The sequence below is a fragment of the Impatiens glandulifera genome, chromosome 5, assembly GCF_907164915.1.
Source record: "Impatiens glandulifera chromosome 5, dImpGla2.1, whole genome shotgun sequence".
Lineage (NCBI taxonomy): Eukaryota > Viridiplantae > Streptophyta > Magnoliopsida > Ericales > Balsaminaceae > Impatiens > Impatiens glandulifera.
In genome coordinates this window covers 45259977-45279369 of record NC_061866.1, presented here as the reverse complement: position 1 = coordinate 45279369, position 19393 = coordinate 45259977, and the positions used below count along the sequence as shown (strand labels likewise).

Genomic DNA, 19393 nt, shown 5'->3' with positions numbered 1-19393 from the left:
AAATTATTGAGCCCAACAAAAATAAATAATTAAAAGAATATATATTTTTATTTTCTTTATATATTAAATTATTATTATTTTAATTATAAAATATATATATATATATATAAATAACAAAACCTAATATATATATAATAAATTTATATATATGTAACAGATAAATATATACATATATATATATATATATATTATAATTTTTTTTAAATATTTATAATAAAATAATATTAACAAATTAAAGAGAGATAAATCACCAAACATATAACATTTCAAAATAAAGAAGTGAAAATGATATATTTCTAAGATGGCATATACATTGTCATTTCAATCTCATTATCTTTCACTGTTACTCATAAAATAAACATACTCAATACAGAAAATCATTCATAATTTTTAAATGTAAAACATTCAATGAAACGACTAGCAAATCATGATTAAATATTATAAGCATTCAAATAACTAAAAAAACATATTTAAATTGATCAAAAACTCATTTCATGGGTTACACATTCTCAATTATTTTATAAAAAAAAACATATTACATAATAGATCTATCATACAACAGCACCAATCTCTGAGCATACATTATGTACAGAATAAAAAAGTGCACCCCTATACTACATTCTCCTCCAGAACGGCCTTGTGAAGCATCATAGTCCTTTGGAAGAACAACAGCTGATATTGCTTCCTGTACTGTTCTTCCTGCACATCATATAGTCAAAAATTCAAAAAAAATAGAGAGAATTGTAGAATATGATTTGAATGACAGAAAAAATAAAACAAACCTCAATGTCAGTCATCTCAAACAAAACCAAATCTGTTTGTCCAAACAGATTTGGCTTCTGTAGCAGGACCACACAATCATTTTAACTTTCAAAGATGCTCGGAGACCTTCAACACATGAAAATAGTATTTGGAAGTAACCTTGCAAAACACAGAATAAAATACAAATAAAAATTAAAACTTTATTTTGATCAACAATGAAATTTAGATGATTTCTTGAGAGGTTCACCAGTCTTTCGGAAGCATGACTGGTTAGCCTATATAAACCATCATAAACATCAACTATTGTACTAGTTTTGGGCATGATTTCATCTATGGATGGAAGAAGCTGTATTTTGAGAGACGGCGGCATTGGAAAGAGATTTGAGATAGGTTTCTCTTGGGACACTTCCATTTTATTACTACGAAACCCTAGGTATAAACTCGGGCCCGAGAGTTGAGAGGCCCAATTGTAAATTTAAATTTTATGACTCATAAAATTAAAAAAAATATAATAATTATATATTTTATTAAAAACATATTTAATATACAAATTAAATTTATAACAATATTAACTAATATAAAAAATATTTTAAAATATATATTAAAAATATTAATATAATAAGTTATAAATTTAAATAGTTTATAGTTTAATTAATGGAAAAAAAGAAGATATAAATTATATTAATATTTAATTAATAAATATGTAAATTTAAAAATAAAAATTAATTTTGTTTATTAACATAAACTAAATGAGTTTTTTTTTTTTTTTTAATATGTTAATTTAAATGATATTTTATTATTACATAAAGTTAGTTGGACAATAAATGAGCTTTTTTTCTTTATTTTATAATATATAATATACAATTAATAATATTATATACTACAAATTTGAACTATTCAATTGCATATGTTGCGTTACCCTTTTGTCGGGTCTGCTTACTAGGAGAAATGCAGAAAACTGTCGAAAATCTCCGACGGGTCTGCTTACTAGGAAATGCAGAAAATTGTCGAAAATCTCAGAGAACGCCACGATGAACTCAATAATAGAAAAACGTTGAGAAAAGTAAGATCCTTAGATTTTGTGTTGCATTATGCGAAAATGATGGGTAAAATTATCATAAATCCTACTGTTAACCGTCCAAAGATTGTCATAGATCGGCAATTAGGGAAGAGAAAGAGAGTGGCGCGATCGGGGAAGAGAAACAAAGCGGCGATCGAGTAAGAGAAAGAGAGACCCCACGCAGGAAAGAAAAAGAGGGGTTTTTGTTAATTATATGGGAATTACTAATTGGTATATGATCAATCGGGAATATCACTGAAGCTTCACCAATTGGACCAATAGCTACTAATATTTGACAAACGCGACAAATTTGCTGCCCTTTTTTAGGTTTTTTTATGGGCTATATCGATTAGTTTTTAGAGGCTTTCACTGATCGGTTAAAACACCAATTGGTATTATGAACTGATTGGTTTTAAATCCAAACGGTATTATGCTCATAATATCGATTGGTGTTTTAACCGATCAATGGAAATGATCGTCATAGACCTCTTTTTTACTAGTTATGATTCATATCATACATTAGTTTGAACTTTTAACTTTCAAATAATACTCTACATAATCAATTTTGACATGATCCACTTTTTTAATTATTTACGCAAATGTCACAAAGTGTGGTGAAATACCGAGACAAAAATAATGTACAATACAAGTCGTAACATAATTGTAATAAGGTAATAAAAATGAAACATCAAAAGAACTTATTCTCTACACACAATTATTGTAGGCTAGTTATATTTTCATTCAATATATTTTACAATCATCATATGTGATGAACAGCAACTTCCAATTCCCAACTTCCACATTCCAAAACTGGTGAAGTGTATATATTGACTTGAATGATCTCATACGTAATTAATAAATATTATTTAGGTTTCTATGGTCTTTGCGACGACCATATATTGTTTTATTTGATTTTTAATTTATATTATTTATAAAATAATTTTATATACTTAATTAATTAAAAAATAGTTAAAATAATTATATTTTATTATTATTTAAGTGACATTTTATAATATATATAAATTATTTAGTTATAATAATATTAAATATTATCTACGATAATATTAAATATATATAAACTAAATAATTAGTTATAAATATATTATATTATCTTTTATATAATTTTATATGCAATTGACGAATTTCTATGGGAGTTGCGACGACTATATTTTTCTACAGAATTTACGACGGATATGATTTTCTACGGAATCTGCGACGACTATATTTTTCAACAAAATTTACGACGGATATAATTTTCTACGGAATCTGCAGCGACTATATTTTTATGTTTTTCTATGGAATTTGCGACATACATATTTTTCTATGATTTTTTCGATTAACTAAAAAAACTTTAATATTCGTTGTAAATTTAATCCAAAATATGTTATAAATTCATTTACGAATTTTGCTATAGAAATTTACCTTTTATTTTAGCGACGATGATTGATTATAGGTAAATATCTTTGTTTTTTACGACCAAGTTTTCTTCACTCATTAATATTTTGCAACTGTTCATGTTTTTCGTGGATTAAACCATCGAAATATTCGTCGCATATTTCCGACGTTGATTAAACGTCGATAATTATGCGTCGCTAATTGGGCGTTTTTTTGTAGTGTACAAATTTGCAGATAAGATTAAGAGGATGAACCAAGTCAAAACTCTGTTTATCTTGGTCTGAATATCAATGATTTTTGTAAAAAAAAAAGAAGGTATATATATATATATATAATTATTTGTTTAATTTTATAGGTAGATATTGATATTTATAGCAACAAATCATTAGCAATAGAAAATACCAAGGCAAATGTATCGTGGACATTCGTAACTCAACAGTAAAATACATGAATTTATGTCGGCACAAAGTAATTATGAGTTTGAGTCTTCACCCAATATAGTCCTCTAATGATCCTATATTATCAATTGGGTATATAGATATTATATTTACTGTCGTTATTAATAGATATTTAGGTAGTATATGATTATTATTTATATAGAATTATTATAGAATTAATTAATTTTATAACCGAGCTGAGTTTAAGTGAATTAAATCATTATCATTCTTTATAGAGACGAGTTTTATCTTTAATAAAGGGGTGATAAATGATTTCTATGAAAGTTCCTTCGAAAATAAATTCTCATACAAAAAAATATATCAATAATTTAATATATCTACAAATAAATAATATTAAAAAAATGTGAATATACATAGCTAGATTTTCATCAGCATTGATTCAAATTTAAATTTATTTAAAATTCTTATGTATTGGTAAAACTCACACGTTATCCAGTACTACGTAGTATGCATTTAATTTGTCAAATAAATAAACTAACACTTATCCTATTGAAATAAATAAAATGTTAGCACTGCACTATATATAAACTTCTCAAGCCTGATCAATTATCATAAGCAATCTAATGAAGCTAATAATAATACTTGCCGTTCTTTTCACCTCGGTTACTCTCGCCGTGGCACAAAACTGCGGTTGTGCCCCTGGACTTTGCTGTAGCCAATTCGGTTTCTGTGGCACCGACAACCAATACTGTGGACGTGGTTGTCGGGCCGGTCCCTGTACTTCAGGGTCCGGAGGCGGAAGCTCATCGCTCGCCTCGGTTGTGACTCAGTCGTTTTTCAACAGCATAATAAATCAAGCATCGGGGACTTGTGCTGGCAAGAGGTTTTACACTAGATCAGCGTTACTCAACGCTGCTGGCTCCTCTAAGTTCCCTTCCGGTTCTGGCGACGATGCTAAACGCGAAATCGCTGCTTTTTTCGCTCACGCCACACACGAAAGTGGACGTAATAAAACAACATATATATTGTTACATGCTGATTAAATATTGAAATAAACTAATTAAGATTTAAAACAGAGCAAATGATTTAATTTTTGTTTGTGCAGATTTTTGCTTCATTGAAGAGATAAATGGGGCGTCAAGAGACTATTGTGACAGAAATAACCGACAATATCCATGCAACCCTAGCAAAAAGTACTTCGGTCGGGGACCTCTTCAACTGACTTGGAACTATAACTATGGTGCAGCCGGGAAAAGCGTGGGGTTTGACGGCTTAAACAATCCCGAGATAGTTTCGAATAATCCAGACGTGTCCTTCAAGGCGTCGCTTTGGTTTTGGACCACCAATGTTCAGTCTCGTTTTAGATCGGGAGGGTTTGGTGACTCCATCCGAGCTATAAATAGCATGGAGTGTAATGGGAGGAGTCCTAATCTGGTAGCTGCCCGTGTTCGTTACTACACAGATTATTGTAGAAGATTCGGTGTCTCCCCTGGCAACAATCTCAGTTGTTGATCCAACAAGTGTTCAGATATTTATGTTGATGTTACTAATAATAATAATAAAACTTTGGCCTATGGTGGGCACACTTGTAATGAATTTCTTTTGGATGTAATAAAATAAAAATACTGTTCTTTCTATTTAATACTTTGAACCCCTTTTTTTCAACAAAAAGTTTAATAACCAAGGATTAATCATATCTACACCTTTGGATTTGAGCTTGGAGACAACTCAAGAAGAGTGTGTGACCTTATAAGGTCCTATTGGTAGGTGGGTCTTGAATAAGTCCAGCAAGTTAATGGGCTAGTCCATCCTATTTAATAAAAAAATTAAAATATTTAATTAAATTTACTAGTATTTTTTAAATATAAAAGTGTTTAGTATAGTCGATTATGAAAATTAGAATTTTTATTAAGATTTCAAATCTCACCCAAAAAAAAAACATTTTTTTATCTATCATTTTAACTTTTTCTTCATGGCTAGGGAACGGATCTAGCACTACAACTTGAAGATAATAAAAAAAAAAAAAGCTATATGTCAACAATCATCAGTTAAGAAGGATCCCCAATCTTAGCAGGACGACCAAGATTGAAACTTGATGAAGAAAACAACTAAACTAGCTAAACCTACGCATAGCGAGCCTGAGTCGGTACCAGAATAGAACGGTTCGGGTACTTAGTTTGAAGTTTGGTTCGGGTCATTTTGGGGGCAAAATGATCGTGTTAGGTACCCGTAAAAAGATTCAGAACTGAACCGATACCCGATTATTTATTATTATTATTATTATGTTTTTTACATTATACTATATATGTCTAAAAGATCAGTGTAATTCTTATGATAAAGTTATTGTTTTTCTAATTTTTATTTTATTATATATGTATATTTATGTTAAGTTAAAAAAGGTGTTAAATGAAAGAAATTATTTTATATTATTTAAAATAAATGTTAAACAATACAATATAAAAGAAGTTAAACTGGATAAAAATAATATTTTAACGTCAAGGATTAAAATAAAAAATTCTTATAAAATATTGGGTCTGTGTCGAGTCAGAACTGATCTATTCGGGTCAATCCCCGAACCCGACTTTTTCAAAAGAGATTCGGGTCCAGGACGAGTCCCTGGTACTTAAATTTTGTCATGCCTAACTAAATCGCAAAAGAGATAAAGAAACGTGAAAATAGAAAAAACATGATTTTATTTCATGTGATGATTTCCTATGCAGGCTATGCTTGTAGCAACATTTTGGATAGTCAAAAAAATGAAGTTGGTGGTAAGAAAGTTGGAACATGTTTCTACCTACATCTATTGCAACTGTCCTGGAAGACCAAATAATTAGTTAGAGTGACCATGGTAATAACAGGGCGGTGTCAGACTTGAAAGTGGAAAGAACCTGGTTATCATGCCCATAGTTTTTTCTTAATAAAGAGAACTAAAATGATATATTTTCATGATCTCAATTTCGTTCAAAGCGTTTTTATTTGGAATTGAATTTGTGACCTTACAATCTCTTAAGTCGATTATTTAGTTTAATAATTTGGTATGATTTTGTTTCATGTATTTATTATTATTATTTCGCGGAATGCCTTGTCAGGCCGCAATTGTTTTCTTACAAAATAAAATTAAAATTAAAAAAAAAATCTTATTAATTGGTAATATGATCAATCAGTTTACATATAATCTGTTGTTGTCTCTTGATTTTAGAGATGAACTGAAGTATAAAAATAAAATAAACATGATTAGCTAGCTACTAGTATATGTGTTTTTGTGTTTATGTAAAATTAGAAAAAAAAAATCAAATTAAAGATTCATCATCAATGATCAGTGGCCTGGACCCCTAGGACTAGGTCCTGAAGCGAGTTTTCCAAGCCAGCAAGACATTCTTAACTTGGCCTTCTCGTACATAGTTGGATATGTCGCCAGATTATTTTCTCCGGCAAAGTACAATTCCTCCGTCGTCCTTGACATTAACATTCTTGCCCCCTCCGACCGGTTCAGGATTGAGAAGCAAACTATGAAGAAGATTATCAGAACCATACAGCAGTTGCTCCTCCTATAATTCATCGTGTATTTGTAATAAGACAGAAGAAATGTTTCTTTTGATCAGTTATGAACTTGTTTGAGAGATGAAAATTAAGTGTTGAAGCAGCAGCAGTATTTATAATTAAGAGGTTTCATTCATTGTTTGGTCGGCTTGGACACAAGGCAACTTCCTCTGTTTATTTATTCAAACGTTGGACCGGCTACTGACTTTTTCTTTTTTTAGCGCGTGGACCAACTACCACCGTCTTCATACGTATTCCAACACCTCATAACTCATTCCTTTTTCATTTTCTCTTTCTTTATTAAACACTTTTTTTTTATTCATCTCTTTTTTATGTTATATATAAAAAACGGTTTGAGATTTGGGACCGACATTAATGTTCATACTTATTACTGTTTATGTTATTATTATCTAAGATCACTCAAAAACAATGTTTTTAAAAAATAAAATTCCAATTAAAAGTGTATGACTTCACATTTAGTTTTTCACTTTTAGGTTATTTTTCAAACATATGGTACTTATTTAAATATGTGTTCATATCAAATAAGATTAGTCTTCTAATGCCTAGCTCAATTGAAATATGTATTATCTGGTGTGCCAGAAATAAATATATATATTTATTTATTTATTTATTTATTTATTTATTTATTTATTTATTTATTTACGGTAGAAATATGATATTATCTTAATTTTTTTTAAAAGTTAATATAATCCAATATTGTTTATTTAATTATTAAAAAATAATAAAACTTATTTTTATCTACTCGGTTTTTTTTAAGTCCACCCTAATTGTTTTTCAAGCTTATCCCAACTCTAAATCCTGGGTCTGTCCCTAATTAGGCAGCTCACTTACATGACAACAATTTTATTAAAATTATAAGATATTTGGTTAAACTTTATTAATTTTTTTTAACATAAAAAATTGTAACATATAATTTTTATTTAGTTATGGATTCAAATATATATAACGATATAACTCATATAAAAATTATTATTTTAACATACAAAACACTGTTAGACTTAGACTGCTATTATGGCAATTCATGTGTTATTATTTTTATATAATAAATATTGGTTTCAAATCAAATATATATTACAAATATTAAAGTATATTTAATATTATTACTAAAACAAATTTTCATGGATTAGAGTTAAAAGTTGATGGCATACCCATTAAGGAAACAAACTAATTGACCGGATATTGTTAGAGAAGAATTAAGTTGTTTGACGGGAATATTAATTTGTATATATGTAGTCTACTTTTCTTTGTTTGCTAAACATATTTTTCTTATTCAACCATTTGAAATAGCTAGGGTAAGTAGACTTATCTATAAAATAATTTTAATTAATTTGGAGCAAATTAATGACTCATTCAACAGATACCCTTGTTTACTAAATAAGGAATAGAGGTTAATTTGCTCAAAGTTTATAGTTTGTACGTGAGCAATATTTTCTTTTTAAAACAAAATATATGGGTGATTTTATTGTTGTTCCATTTCAAATTTGAAATATATAATACCCATTATTTGTTTAGGGGACTGTTCTTGTTTTTATTTTTCAAATAAAAAAGGTCAAATGTAAGAAATAGTTGAATCACTAGTGAGAAAGTGAAGTGTTCAATATTTTGAATGAGCCACCAACTATATCTACTACTATTAGGGTTGAATGAGAAATTAAAGAAAAGTTGGGTCATCATTTGGATTTGTTTAAGTGCTTACACACCCTATACATAAGCTCTTTTGTACAACTTGTATGTCATGATTATCAATTTCCCCATATATGAATAATCTATAAATCATTATTAGTTCTCATAATTAGTCTTATTAATTTATTAATCCACTAGTTCATTAATTTTGGAAAGATAAATTAATGATGTTTTTATGTTTAATTTATTATTTGTTTAAATCATTCTAAAAGATATTGGTTGGGCAATAATCAAACTTTTATTGCACAATTGTCTAAAATCTGTGCAGGCATCTTTTTTTATCAATTGTATGCATTGTTTTTTACTTCTAATTACAGCTTTTTAAAGCATTTGTAATCAAGTTTAAAGGTAGATTACATGTACAGTATATATAAAGAAAAATCATGTTCAATTCTGAATTTTAAAAAAAAAAATAAATCAATTTAGAGTTACATATAAACAAAATAATTAGTAAATAATACAAAATAAAACCTATAAAATTATTTTATAATAATAGACAATATCCAACAATAATACAATTGTTTAGGTTTACTCCAAAATCGAACTCATTTGAATTTCTAAATGATTAATGTTGGAGTGGAGCAAACCGAATAAATCAACAAAATAATATCGATACCAAATATTTTGAGCGACAATTGAAGTTATGCTAGATTCTAATTAAAAATATCGCAAATGTTTATATATAATTGTGCTAACTCTAAAAATAAATGAAAAACACGAACACAAACAAAATAAATAAATTTGAATTTTATTATTGATTTATAAGAATATTATTTTATTTTAATAAAATAAAATAAACTTTTTTTTTATTAATAAAATTACCTTATCATAAATAGTAGAAATTACTTTCAATCAAAATAATATAATAACACTATAATAAAGAAGAAAAAAACTACCAAAATTGAAAAGTCTGCTTTTCTTGTCCGATACTTTTCAAACATTCAGGCTGTGTTTGGTACGAGGTACAACATATTAGGTATAAATTATAAAGAAGTATAAATTGTAAAGGGTATAAAAGAGTATAATTTATATAGATTATTATTGTTTGGTTGGAAGTATAAGTTATTATATAAATTATATGGGTTTATAATTTTTTGTTTGGTAGATAGTATAAAATTTAAGTATAAGAATAAAATAATATTTTTTTTTATTTTTTTTTGTTAATTATGTTTTTAATATTATTTTAAATATTACTAATATTATATCAAATAAATAAATAATAATTTAATTACGTTATTATTTTAAATTAATAATAATATATAAAAATAAATATTTAGTATTATTTCATAATTTTGTTTAAAATATGAATGATAATATATATATTTTTAAATGATTGAATTAACAGATAATAATTATAATTAATAATAATAAACGTTTAACTTTTTTTTGTAAAAATAAATAAAATTAAAAATTATTTAAAATTTTAAATATTAAAATGGATAAAGTAAGTTTATTTAAAAAAATATTAAAATTGATAAAATAAGTTTATTTAAAAATAAAATATAAAATTAAATTAAAAATAATAAAAGCTTAATAATTAAACTTTAATGAAAAAATAATAAAACAAATTAATGTTAATATTTAAAAAATAGAATTAAAAAATATTAAAAATTAATTAAAATTTCAATGCCTTCTTGTAATAATTTACTGTATATACAATAATACTATATATACAGTCTTATACCTTGTACCAAACATAGCCTCAAGATATATTATTATCGTTCAATATCATGTTAAATATGTTCAAATTTTTCGTTAGTTAGTAATGAATTTTTATAATCTGAATAATATTTTAATCGTTTGATAATCCTATTGAGGAAATTTATTGTCCACTCAGAGATGAACCCAGATTTCGGTGGTGACTCAGTATTAACCCAGATTTTGATGGTGAGGTGACTTAAAAAAAATTATGATGGGTTAAAATAAAAAAAATATTTTTTTTTTCATAAATGAGTAAATAAACATATATTTAAATGAACAAAGAGACATTCTATTATTTTTTTTTTTAAAATTAGAGAGTAATGACACATTTGAAGCAATTTTATTTATTAAGGATTTATGGAACTAGTATTTTATTATTATTATGATGCCAAAAGTAGGAAGATAATTATAAAATAAAATATCAATTACCCAAAATAATTACATAAACAAACAACTTAACATGTAAATTGAGATAGCGGCGGATACACCCACATCTTCTATCCTATCAAACTAAGATAAATGGACCCTACCACACCAAGAGCGTAAACTCCAATCGCCGTCCCAACCAAATCTTTCCCAGATCGGGTCGCCATTCCAATTCCTGCAATTCCAGCCACTCCTATCGGAACGCGCCGGATAAGAGCGTTTCCAGCGTTTGAAATAACAGCATCAGTGAATACCTCCACCGCCAACGACTTGAACTCCTCTTTCCCAACCCCACTCGATTCCTCCGATTGAGGAGACCGCCGACGAGAAACAACAGATCGGTAGGCTTTATCTACTTGTGAACGACTTGGAGGATCAGGGACCCAAGTTCGTACCAGAGGACTAACGCCGCCGGCGATGAGAGATCTATGAAGGCGAACGGCGGCTGCGAGAAGCTGATAAGGATGGACTACGGTGGAGGCGTGCTGAGCTAGGGTTAGAGATTCTTCGAAAGCGGCGTCGCAGGCGGTTGTGAATTCCGATGACCTGTTCAATGTGCCGGAGACTCGCTTCGATGCTGACAACCCCATATCCTCCTCTATCTCTCTATATCAGATTTTTGGTACTTACTGCTTTATTTTTATTTATTTATATTCATTATTTTTTATTTTATCTAAATATTACACATATTTTCATTTTTTTAACTAATAATTTATTTTCTATTTCAAACAAAAATATTTTAAAATAATACTATTTCATTAAATAAATTATACATAATTTTTTTTTATTGATATTAGATACCCTACCTAAAATTAAAATTTCATTATAGAAAAAACTATATGGTTATCATACTGTTATTTCGGCATATTGAAATCTCACCATGTTACAAATAATGTATTGTTATACTTAGATCATCTCCAACTGGCACCCATAATGGGTTTGGGTGTCCTTTTTTTCCTCCAACCCTACAGAAAAAAACTCAAAATGAGTTTTTTACCCTCTCTTCTCCAACCAAACGCTTTTGGACGGCCTGCATTTTGGCCATTTAAAAAAATGGCCCTAAGGTTATATATATATATTTTTTATAACTTTTAATTTTTTTACATTTAAATTAATCCTTCAACTTATATTTATTTTTATTTTTAAGATAAAAAGTTAAATTATTTTCTAAATATATAATTAAATCATTAAATTTATTATATTTGAAATTTAATCTAATTTATTTTATATTTTATAATTTACTTTATATTTTTAACTTATATTTTATAATTTTAATTTTATAAATTATCTTATAATATGTTAACAATGTTTATTTTAATATAATATGTTAACAATGTTTATTTTAATATAATATGTTTGTTTATTTAAATGTATTAGAATTATTTTGTTGTTTATAAATTATTAATATATAATTAATTTTATTTTAATTTTATTAAATGAAAGAGAAAAGATTGAGGTTAAATATGTAAAGTTGATAAATATATAGATAATATTAATAAGGTTAAAAAGTTAGTGTAAGAAATAAATATATTATTTTGAGTTTGAGAATGAGTTTTTAGGTTGGAGATGAATTACTGTTTGATGGAATATTTACTGCATTTTGTATTTGAGAATGAGTTTATGGGTTGAAGATGGTCTTATACCGAATATTTACGGTATATCACGATTTGGGTATTGTATCGATATTATACCGTTCATATTGAACGGTATTAAAGATTAATTGTAATTTAATTTAATTTTAAAAATTATGATTATATAATTAGATCAGTAATCCCCTTTAAGATGTATATTTTGTATTATATTAAATAAATATAATAAATTTGTATAATTTTTAACCAAAATTAACCTAATTTAATTAGTTAAATGTTATATTCACATATAATGAACTTAGTGCTATTATTTTTTAGGTTGTTATTTGTTTAACCCCTTACATTGATATCTTTGGTTAGGATTAGGAACTCAAAAAAGGATCCATAACTTGAGAATTGAAGTCCAAGAGATTGAAAATAAATTTAGTAAATATTAAAATAAATTTATTCGTAAGTATTATATATATTTATATTTATATTTAATTTATAAATATTATTTGGTATTTCAGTAATATTATTGTAAAAAATTTATCCATAATTTCTGTATTAATATTATATCTTTCCATTTTTTTTTTTTTATTTTTTTTTTGTTGGGTATACCAAAAATTATTATTTTCAATATTTTGTAATATAATATCCTCGATATATTCAAAATATATATATTTTCCAGCCCCTACCTATACCAATCCAATCCAAACCACATTAAATTATTTTTAGATATTTAAAATGAGGTCTCATTTAAAATATATATATGAAAGAATATTTGGTACAGATTTTACCCTGAGGGTCACATTAACTATGGTGAGAAAGTTCAGGGGTATATTTAATTTATAAATCTTGATTAAAAATTATAGATATTGAAGCCGCGGCAGCGTCTTCTTCTCCGAATGTTAAACCCTAGCTAGTACTCTTGTTGATTCTCCGTCGGAAGAAGAGTATGGAAGAAGAATTCCTTATTACTGACGTTCACAAGTTATATGATCAGATGAAGAAACAAGACAAAAATCTCACCCTTAAAAGAAGGTTTTCTCAATTCCATGATTTCTATCTCTAGTTCGATTACATTGCATTCTAATTGTTGTTCTTATTCAGGTGGTTGATTGGACTCCCCGTTTCAAAATCTGAGGAAGAGAAAATAACAGGAGCAGCAGGAAAACTTCAGGAGAGCAGGTGACTAACAAATTTTCTAACTATGAATTACGAATTCTAAAAGAATTAAGGATCTCTTTTGTGGGATAACTTGGTTTATGGTCTTGTACCTTACTTGTAATAGTTATTTTAGTGCAATATTTGTTTAATTTAGGTAGGATTTTCAAGATGACATGTGAGAATTCTGTTTTGAATTCATCCTTGAAATTTAATCATTCTTGATGCAGTTGTGTGCTTTTTGTTTTATATTGTTCTTAATCTGAATTTACTTTGTTATTGATTCTTGTTACAGGACAATTCCAGAAGCATTCATCAGGGAAGATGATGTATGTGTATTGTGGTAATCATTTTGTTGGTTGTTACACCTTATCGTGTCCTGATCATGCAGAGAATGTAGTTGAAAGCCAAATGTTTCTGTTAAAATTGCATTTTTTTACTCAAAGTTTCAATGACGATGCATCCTATCAGAAGCGTGTCTTGAAGTTGTCCAAGTAACCTTGTAGACTCGGTTATCTATTTTGTTGAATATTTGTTTTACCCTTTCACCTTGATGCTCATTTCCTAATCATTAATATTTCTTTTTTACTTCTGTTATGATGGAGATTTCCTTCCATGTTTGGTTTGTTGCTTTTTATTTCGAATTGAACTCTTACATTTATATTCATTTGATCTTATTCTCAGGTAGGCTATGAGACCGTAAAATCTTTTGTGAATAAAGCATTTGCATCATGTCATACTGAAAGAGAAAATCATGTTGATAAATTCAGTGTCCAACCTAGTGGTTTGCCAGTTGATCGAAAAGCCATTTTCTCTCTGATAGACAATATGACAAACAACGGACTACACCTTTTTGTGAAGATGCTTACAAATGGAAAAGTAAAATTTGCATCAACCCGCTGTAAGATGAAAAGTATCATTAAAGAATTCCTCCCAGAGTTACTTGGGCAGGATGGTAATAACAGTCGCACAGTAAGCATTCCTGAGAAGTTGTACAACCTTTTGATGGATCCACTCAATTTCAGAGAGACCCATCTTGTAAATCTTTCAACCCGATGTCCCTGTGCTGTAGTAAACAAGGTATTGGATGGTCTTGATGATATGCCTTTCCGCACCTTAAGTGCGATGCATAGGAAAGTAAGAGGTATAAAAGGGTATATGCCTCAACTGCAGCCTCAGAGATCTGGTTGGGGTAAAACCAAGTTGGTTGATCGGCTAAGGAAGATTTGTACAGAGATGATATCTGGATCCGATTTTGATGACGATGATAAGCTGAAGGAACCGTTGGCTAAAGCAATGGCAGTTGCAGGACTATGGTCAAATCTCATACAAGGGTGTCCTTTTCCGGTTAAATTTTGGAAATACTCATCTGAAATAGAAGTTCTGCAGGTTGAGATAGCAAAGGCTATTTGGCTTCTCGAAAATAAGGTCAGGTTTAAAGAACTGAAGAAATTGCAACTTCTACTGGACCCAAACGCTGAACTGTCGAGTAAAAGTATGCGGATGGCAGTCAAAGGCATGTTGACTGAATTTCTATTCGAGTGCGGTGACATGGAGACGTTTCCACAGTCCTTGTTAGAAACTATTTTCGTTATCAATAATAGTTCTAGAAGATGTCCTTATAGATTCATGTCCAAGGAGGAAGTAGGGAAAGAGGTGGAATCTGTATTGTGTGTTAGCTCTCAGATTAAGCAGGTTCTGTGGGAATTCCTTCCCGAACATGATTTTGACCAAGATTTTGCTGATGCATATATGGAAGATCTAGAAGAAAGTGAAAGTACTTTCGGTTCTGATCAAGATGATGACGACGATGATGATGATGGGACCACCAGTCATTTGCGTCCTGTTGATGATCCATTGGTTGAAATTGAAGATGTTGGAGAGTCATATCCTTGTAAATCCGCATTAGAAGACAAAGATAAAGATGATATCAAACTTATTGAGAAAAGAAAAGATGTTCTTTCTCCAGAAGTTGTCCCATCAACAACATTGTGTGATGAAAAGGCTAGAAATAGATATCTAATTGTCCAGGAATCCTGCGATAAGACAAGTATGGTTGCTTATGATTTTATCGGCTGCATTCTAGAGGAATTGGCGAACATGGAGAACTTGGATTTGAGCTGTGATGACTTATCTTATCTTAGAAGAAGTGGATCAAGCCAAAACAATTTCCAAGGTATTTTCATTGTTCAAATCTCTGCACAATTGTCATAGTTTTTGTCATTTGTGAGACTCATTACCATTTTCCAATTTCCAAATTCCATTCCGCAGTTGAAAATCAAGAGAATATTTCTTCAAAAAGTGATGACGGTTGTGATGCAATCATCATCCGAACACTTGGCAAGCTGTTACCTTCATTTCCAGAAAGGTATATTGCATTCTTCTTTCTACATTAACAGCACATGTCTTAATTCCCAATTGGAAACACTTTCTGGATCTGAATCAAGAGTGAAAACAGAACTTAGTTAGAAACAGATTCACGGTTTCTCATACGGATCTCATATCCATAAAGTGTTATCCAAATCGTCCCATGTTTCCAATTTTTTTTTCTTGTTTTGCTAAGCATCTGTTCCTCTACTTGCAGTGGAAAAAAGAAGGTTAAGGAAATGATGGGCATAGAGTGACTGGTTTCCTCAATATAGTCCAATCTAATACAATTCAATTCAGGTTATCTCATCTGCTTGTTGCAAGTCTTTTTAGGATATTCCTAGATTGAATTTAATCTCAATTAGGGTAAATAGTAAAGAAAGAAAAGAAATGCCAGCTATTCATATCTTCTTATTTAATACTTTAGATTTTCGACGAAAATGTTGATAGGCAAACCAACCAACCAACCCCCTCTTTTTGTGTCCGGTTTTGATATTGATATGTGATATATATATCTACTGTCTTACTTAGTTTTATAATGACTTATAAACTCTTAATCTTGTATCATTTGATCTAAATATATATTATATATATTTTAATATAAATGGAAATATGGAATCAAATCTTCCAACTTGCAAGATTGTTACATTTTTTTTTTGTTGACTATATATAATCTTGGGTGATGTAATGTCCCATGATGGTTCTGTTCATATCCAGCAAACTTGGAAAACATAAGCTTTGGGGTTGGTGGATGACAGTAACCTTAATTATTACGTTAATTAAGATCTTTTATGAAATTTATTTTGAGATATTACAGTTATATTATATTATGGCATGCGCAATCTGATAGAGAAATACAATAATCATTTCATTATTTTTTAAGTTTTGATGGAATTAAATTATTATTATTTTGATGCTTTCATTGTCGAGTTTAGTAAATTGAAGTAAGACACAACTTATATTTTATATATTTACACTTATGTATTAAGCAGTCTGTCACATACATGATGCTAATATTAAATATTTTCTTTTGTCAAACCTATAAAATAACATTAGTTCTTATTAAATAATAGTTAAGTTGAGGTTACTAAGCAATGTTTTATAATAACTTAAAATCTTAATATTTTTTTTACTTGGTGAGTTAATACTCTAAATTAAAGTAAAAGTATTGGGTTATAACCATATAAAACAAATGGGTTGAATTATTATGTTTCAATTATTGTGACACGCTTTGCGTACTTGTGAATTTAAAGGTTGATTAGCTGTTATTGAGGATTCTCAACAAATTAAATCCATGAGAATCTGCATCACTTATTAACAATATATATATTTGATACTCTTTGATTCTTGCTTGCTATTATCAGAAATATAAATATTATAATGTACTAACTGATTGATTCACAAAACATGTTCTCCAAATCCATCAAGATTGAAGCGGGTCATTGACGGTGTTGTTATGCTAGTTCTCTCTATAGTATATCTTTTAATTTGATTGATCTAATTATAAATTATCTATTTTCTACGACTTATATTTGATACTTTTGAAAATGTTGCGTTTGAATTTACTCAATTGAAAGAAGTGTCTTGGTCAAAAGAATGATAGATATTGCAATAATTTGATGAAATCTTTCTCTATGTATAAAAAAATTAATAAAAGTAGGAATAAAATAATTGGGAAGCATATAAAAAAATATAATGTTGATGGTGATCGTGATGGTATTAAACTCCTTTAAGAATCCGTAAGCACATGGGTTACGTCTCGAAACTCGTGTTAATCTTCTTTCTAATTACCTAAACAAATATTAATTAATTCTCAATTCGAATTTTTGGCATTGTCCCCACCAAACTAAAAAAGATTCCCCGATTAGCTAACCTATTTTTTTAATTCCCTGTTTGATTCTTCTCTTTAGATTCCTAAATTGCCTTTTTTATGCATATCTTCTCAATAACTTGAACCCCACTATCACAATATCTCAATTTCTAAACATTATTTGATATTCAAGTTATTTTACATTTTGTCTGAGATTATATCTTTCAATTTATAAACACTTATGAAAATGAGTTTTTGATTACAAATATAATTAATATATGTTTAATTAATTTATGTTTATTATAAAGGTAAGGAATATTTAACTAAGTTTGAATATATATATATATATATAATATTATTTTGTTTTAAATTACTCATTATATATTTATTTTTGTCTTAAATTGTTCGTTGTACATTAATTTTGGTTTAAAATTGCTTTTTATTTGAATTTATATCGTAAGTATCTAAAACCATTTAAAATGTTATAAAATCATTAATTTGTGTTAAAATATGTATAAATTCGTTTTACACGTTTTATATATATATATATATATTTAAATTATACTGCAGACAAAGTTTTTATCTTCGTTTTGAGATTATTTCTTCAACTTCATTCTTAAATGACGACGCATCTTCTTTGTTTCATTTTCAGACAACGATGTAGCATAATAAAGTGACGATGGATTGTTACTTATTTGTTTCCTTCATATTTAGATATTTTTGTGTTTGTGTTGTATCCCCAAAATTATTTCTAAGTAATAAAGAATATTGACGTTGAAAGAGAGAAATTAAATAGTATGATAGAGATTACGAAATATAAAATATGATATTGCAATATAAAATTCGTAATGTGTTTGAAATGGCCGACTAGACAGAATTTACATCAAAATGACAGTTATCTCCTTAGTGAGAATGAATGTAACTTAATTTTTATACGAAATAAATTTATTAGTTAAATAAACTTAAATCCAAATCTGATAAACACAATTTAGTTGGAAACTAATTAAATACAACTTTGTAAATTATTGATCAAAATGGTTCAAATTTTGACCATAAAATAATTATTCATATTTGGAGTTAAGTATTTCCTCTAGTACGAATCGAAAAAGCCTAACTATTTGAAAAATAAATAAATGTATAAGGGGGAATTTTAAAAATAAATGTACACGAAATAATTTCAAACCATATATATTATATGAGATATTTAAAACTTAGTTATATTTACATAGATCATTATACATATTACTCTTTTATTATATCTAACCTAATATTTATATTAAATATTTAACAAACAAAATAAAATTATTTATAAAAAAGTTTACTGCAATTTTCTATATATAAAAAATCTTTCATATAATCCACATGAATCTTTTTTTTTTCTTCCTATTAAGATGTGATTTGATTATTTGTGGACCATAAAATTAAAGACTTTAACATCCATCATTTTTCTTATTTTTAAATTAGTTGAGATTTTCTTTCAAATTGTGACATCTCT

General features: G+C 27.9%; 3 protein-coding genes and 1 long non-coding RNA gene across 4 annotated transcripts; 2 read left to right on the top strand and 2 right to left on the bottom strand.

Annotated features, from left to right (window-relative positions):
• Positions 1-478: 478 nt before the first annotated feature.
• On the bottom strand, positions 479-1112 carry LOC124940492. The gene is made up of 2 exons (XR_007099469.1): positions 783-1112; positions 479-699 (listed from the first exon to the last, which is right to left on the bottom strand). It is a non-coding gene; the product is annotated as an uncharacterized LOC124940492 (long non-coding RNA).
• Positions 1113-1756: 644 nt separating this feature from the next.
• Positions 1757-5149, top strand: LOC124939483 (endochitinase EP3-like). Its single transcript, XM_047479956.1, has 3 exons — positions 1757-1980; positions 4232-4620; positions 4721-5149. The coding sequence occupies exons 1-3, from the start codon at positions 1757-1759 to the stop codon at positions 5125-5127; spliced, it is 1020 nt and encodes a 339-aa protein (XP_047335912.1). The 3' UTR covers positions 5128-5149.
• Positions 5150-10958: 5809 nt separating this feature from the next.
• Positions 10959-11613, bottom strand: LOC124939851. The gene has a single exon (XM_047480305.1). It carries the CDS (start codon positions 11574-11576, stop codon positions 11058-11060), a length of 519 nt encoding a protein of 172 aa, XP_047336261.1. The 5' UTR covers positions 11577-11613; the 3' UTR covers positions 10959-11057.
• Positions 11614-13464: 1851 nt separating this feature from the next.
• On the top strand, positions 13465-16652 carry LOC124937841. Its single transcript, XM_047478170.1, has 6 exons — positions 13465-13598; positions 13668-13745; positions 14017-14050; positions 14406-15897; positions 15993-16089; positions 16306-16652. The coding sequence occupies exons 1-6, from the start codon at positions 13513-13515 to the stop codon at positions 16343-16345; spliced, it is 1827 nt and encodes a 608-aa protein (XP_047334126.1). The 5' UTR covers positions 13465-13512; the 3' UTR covers positions 16346-16652.
• The last annotated feature ends 2741 nt before the right edge of the window (positions 16653-19393 follow it).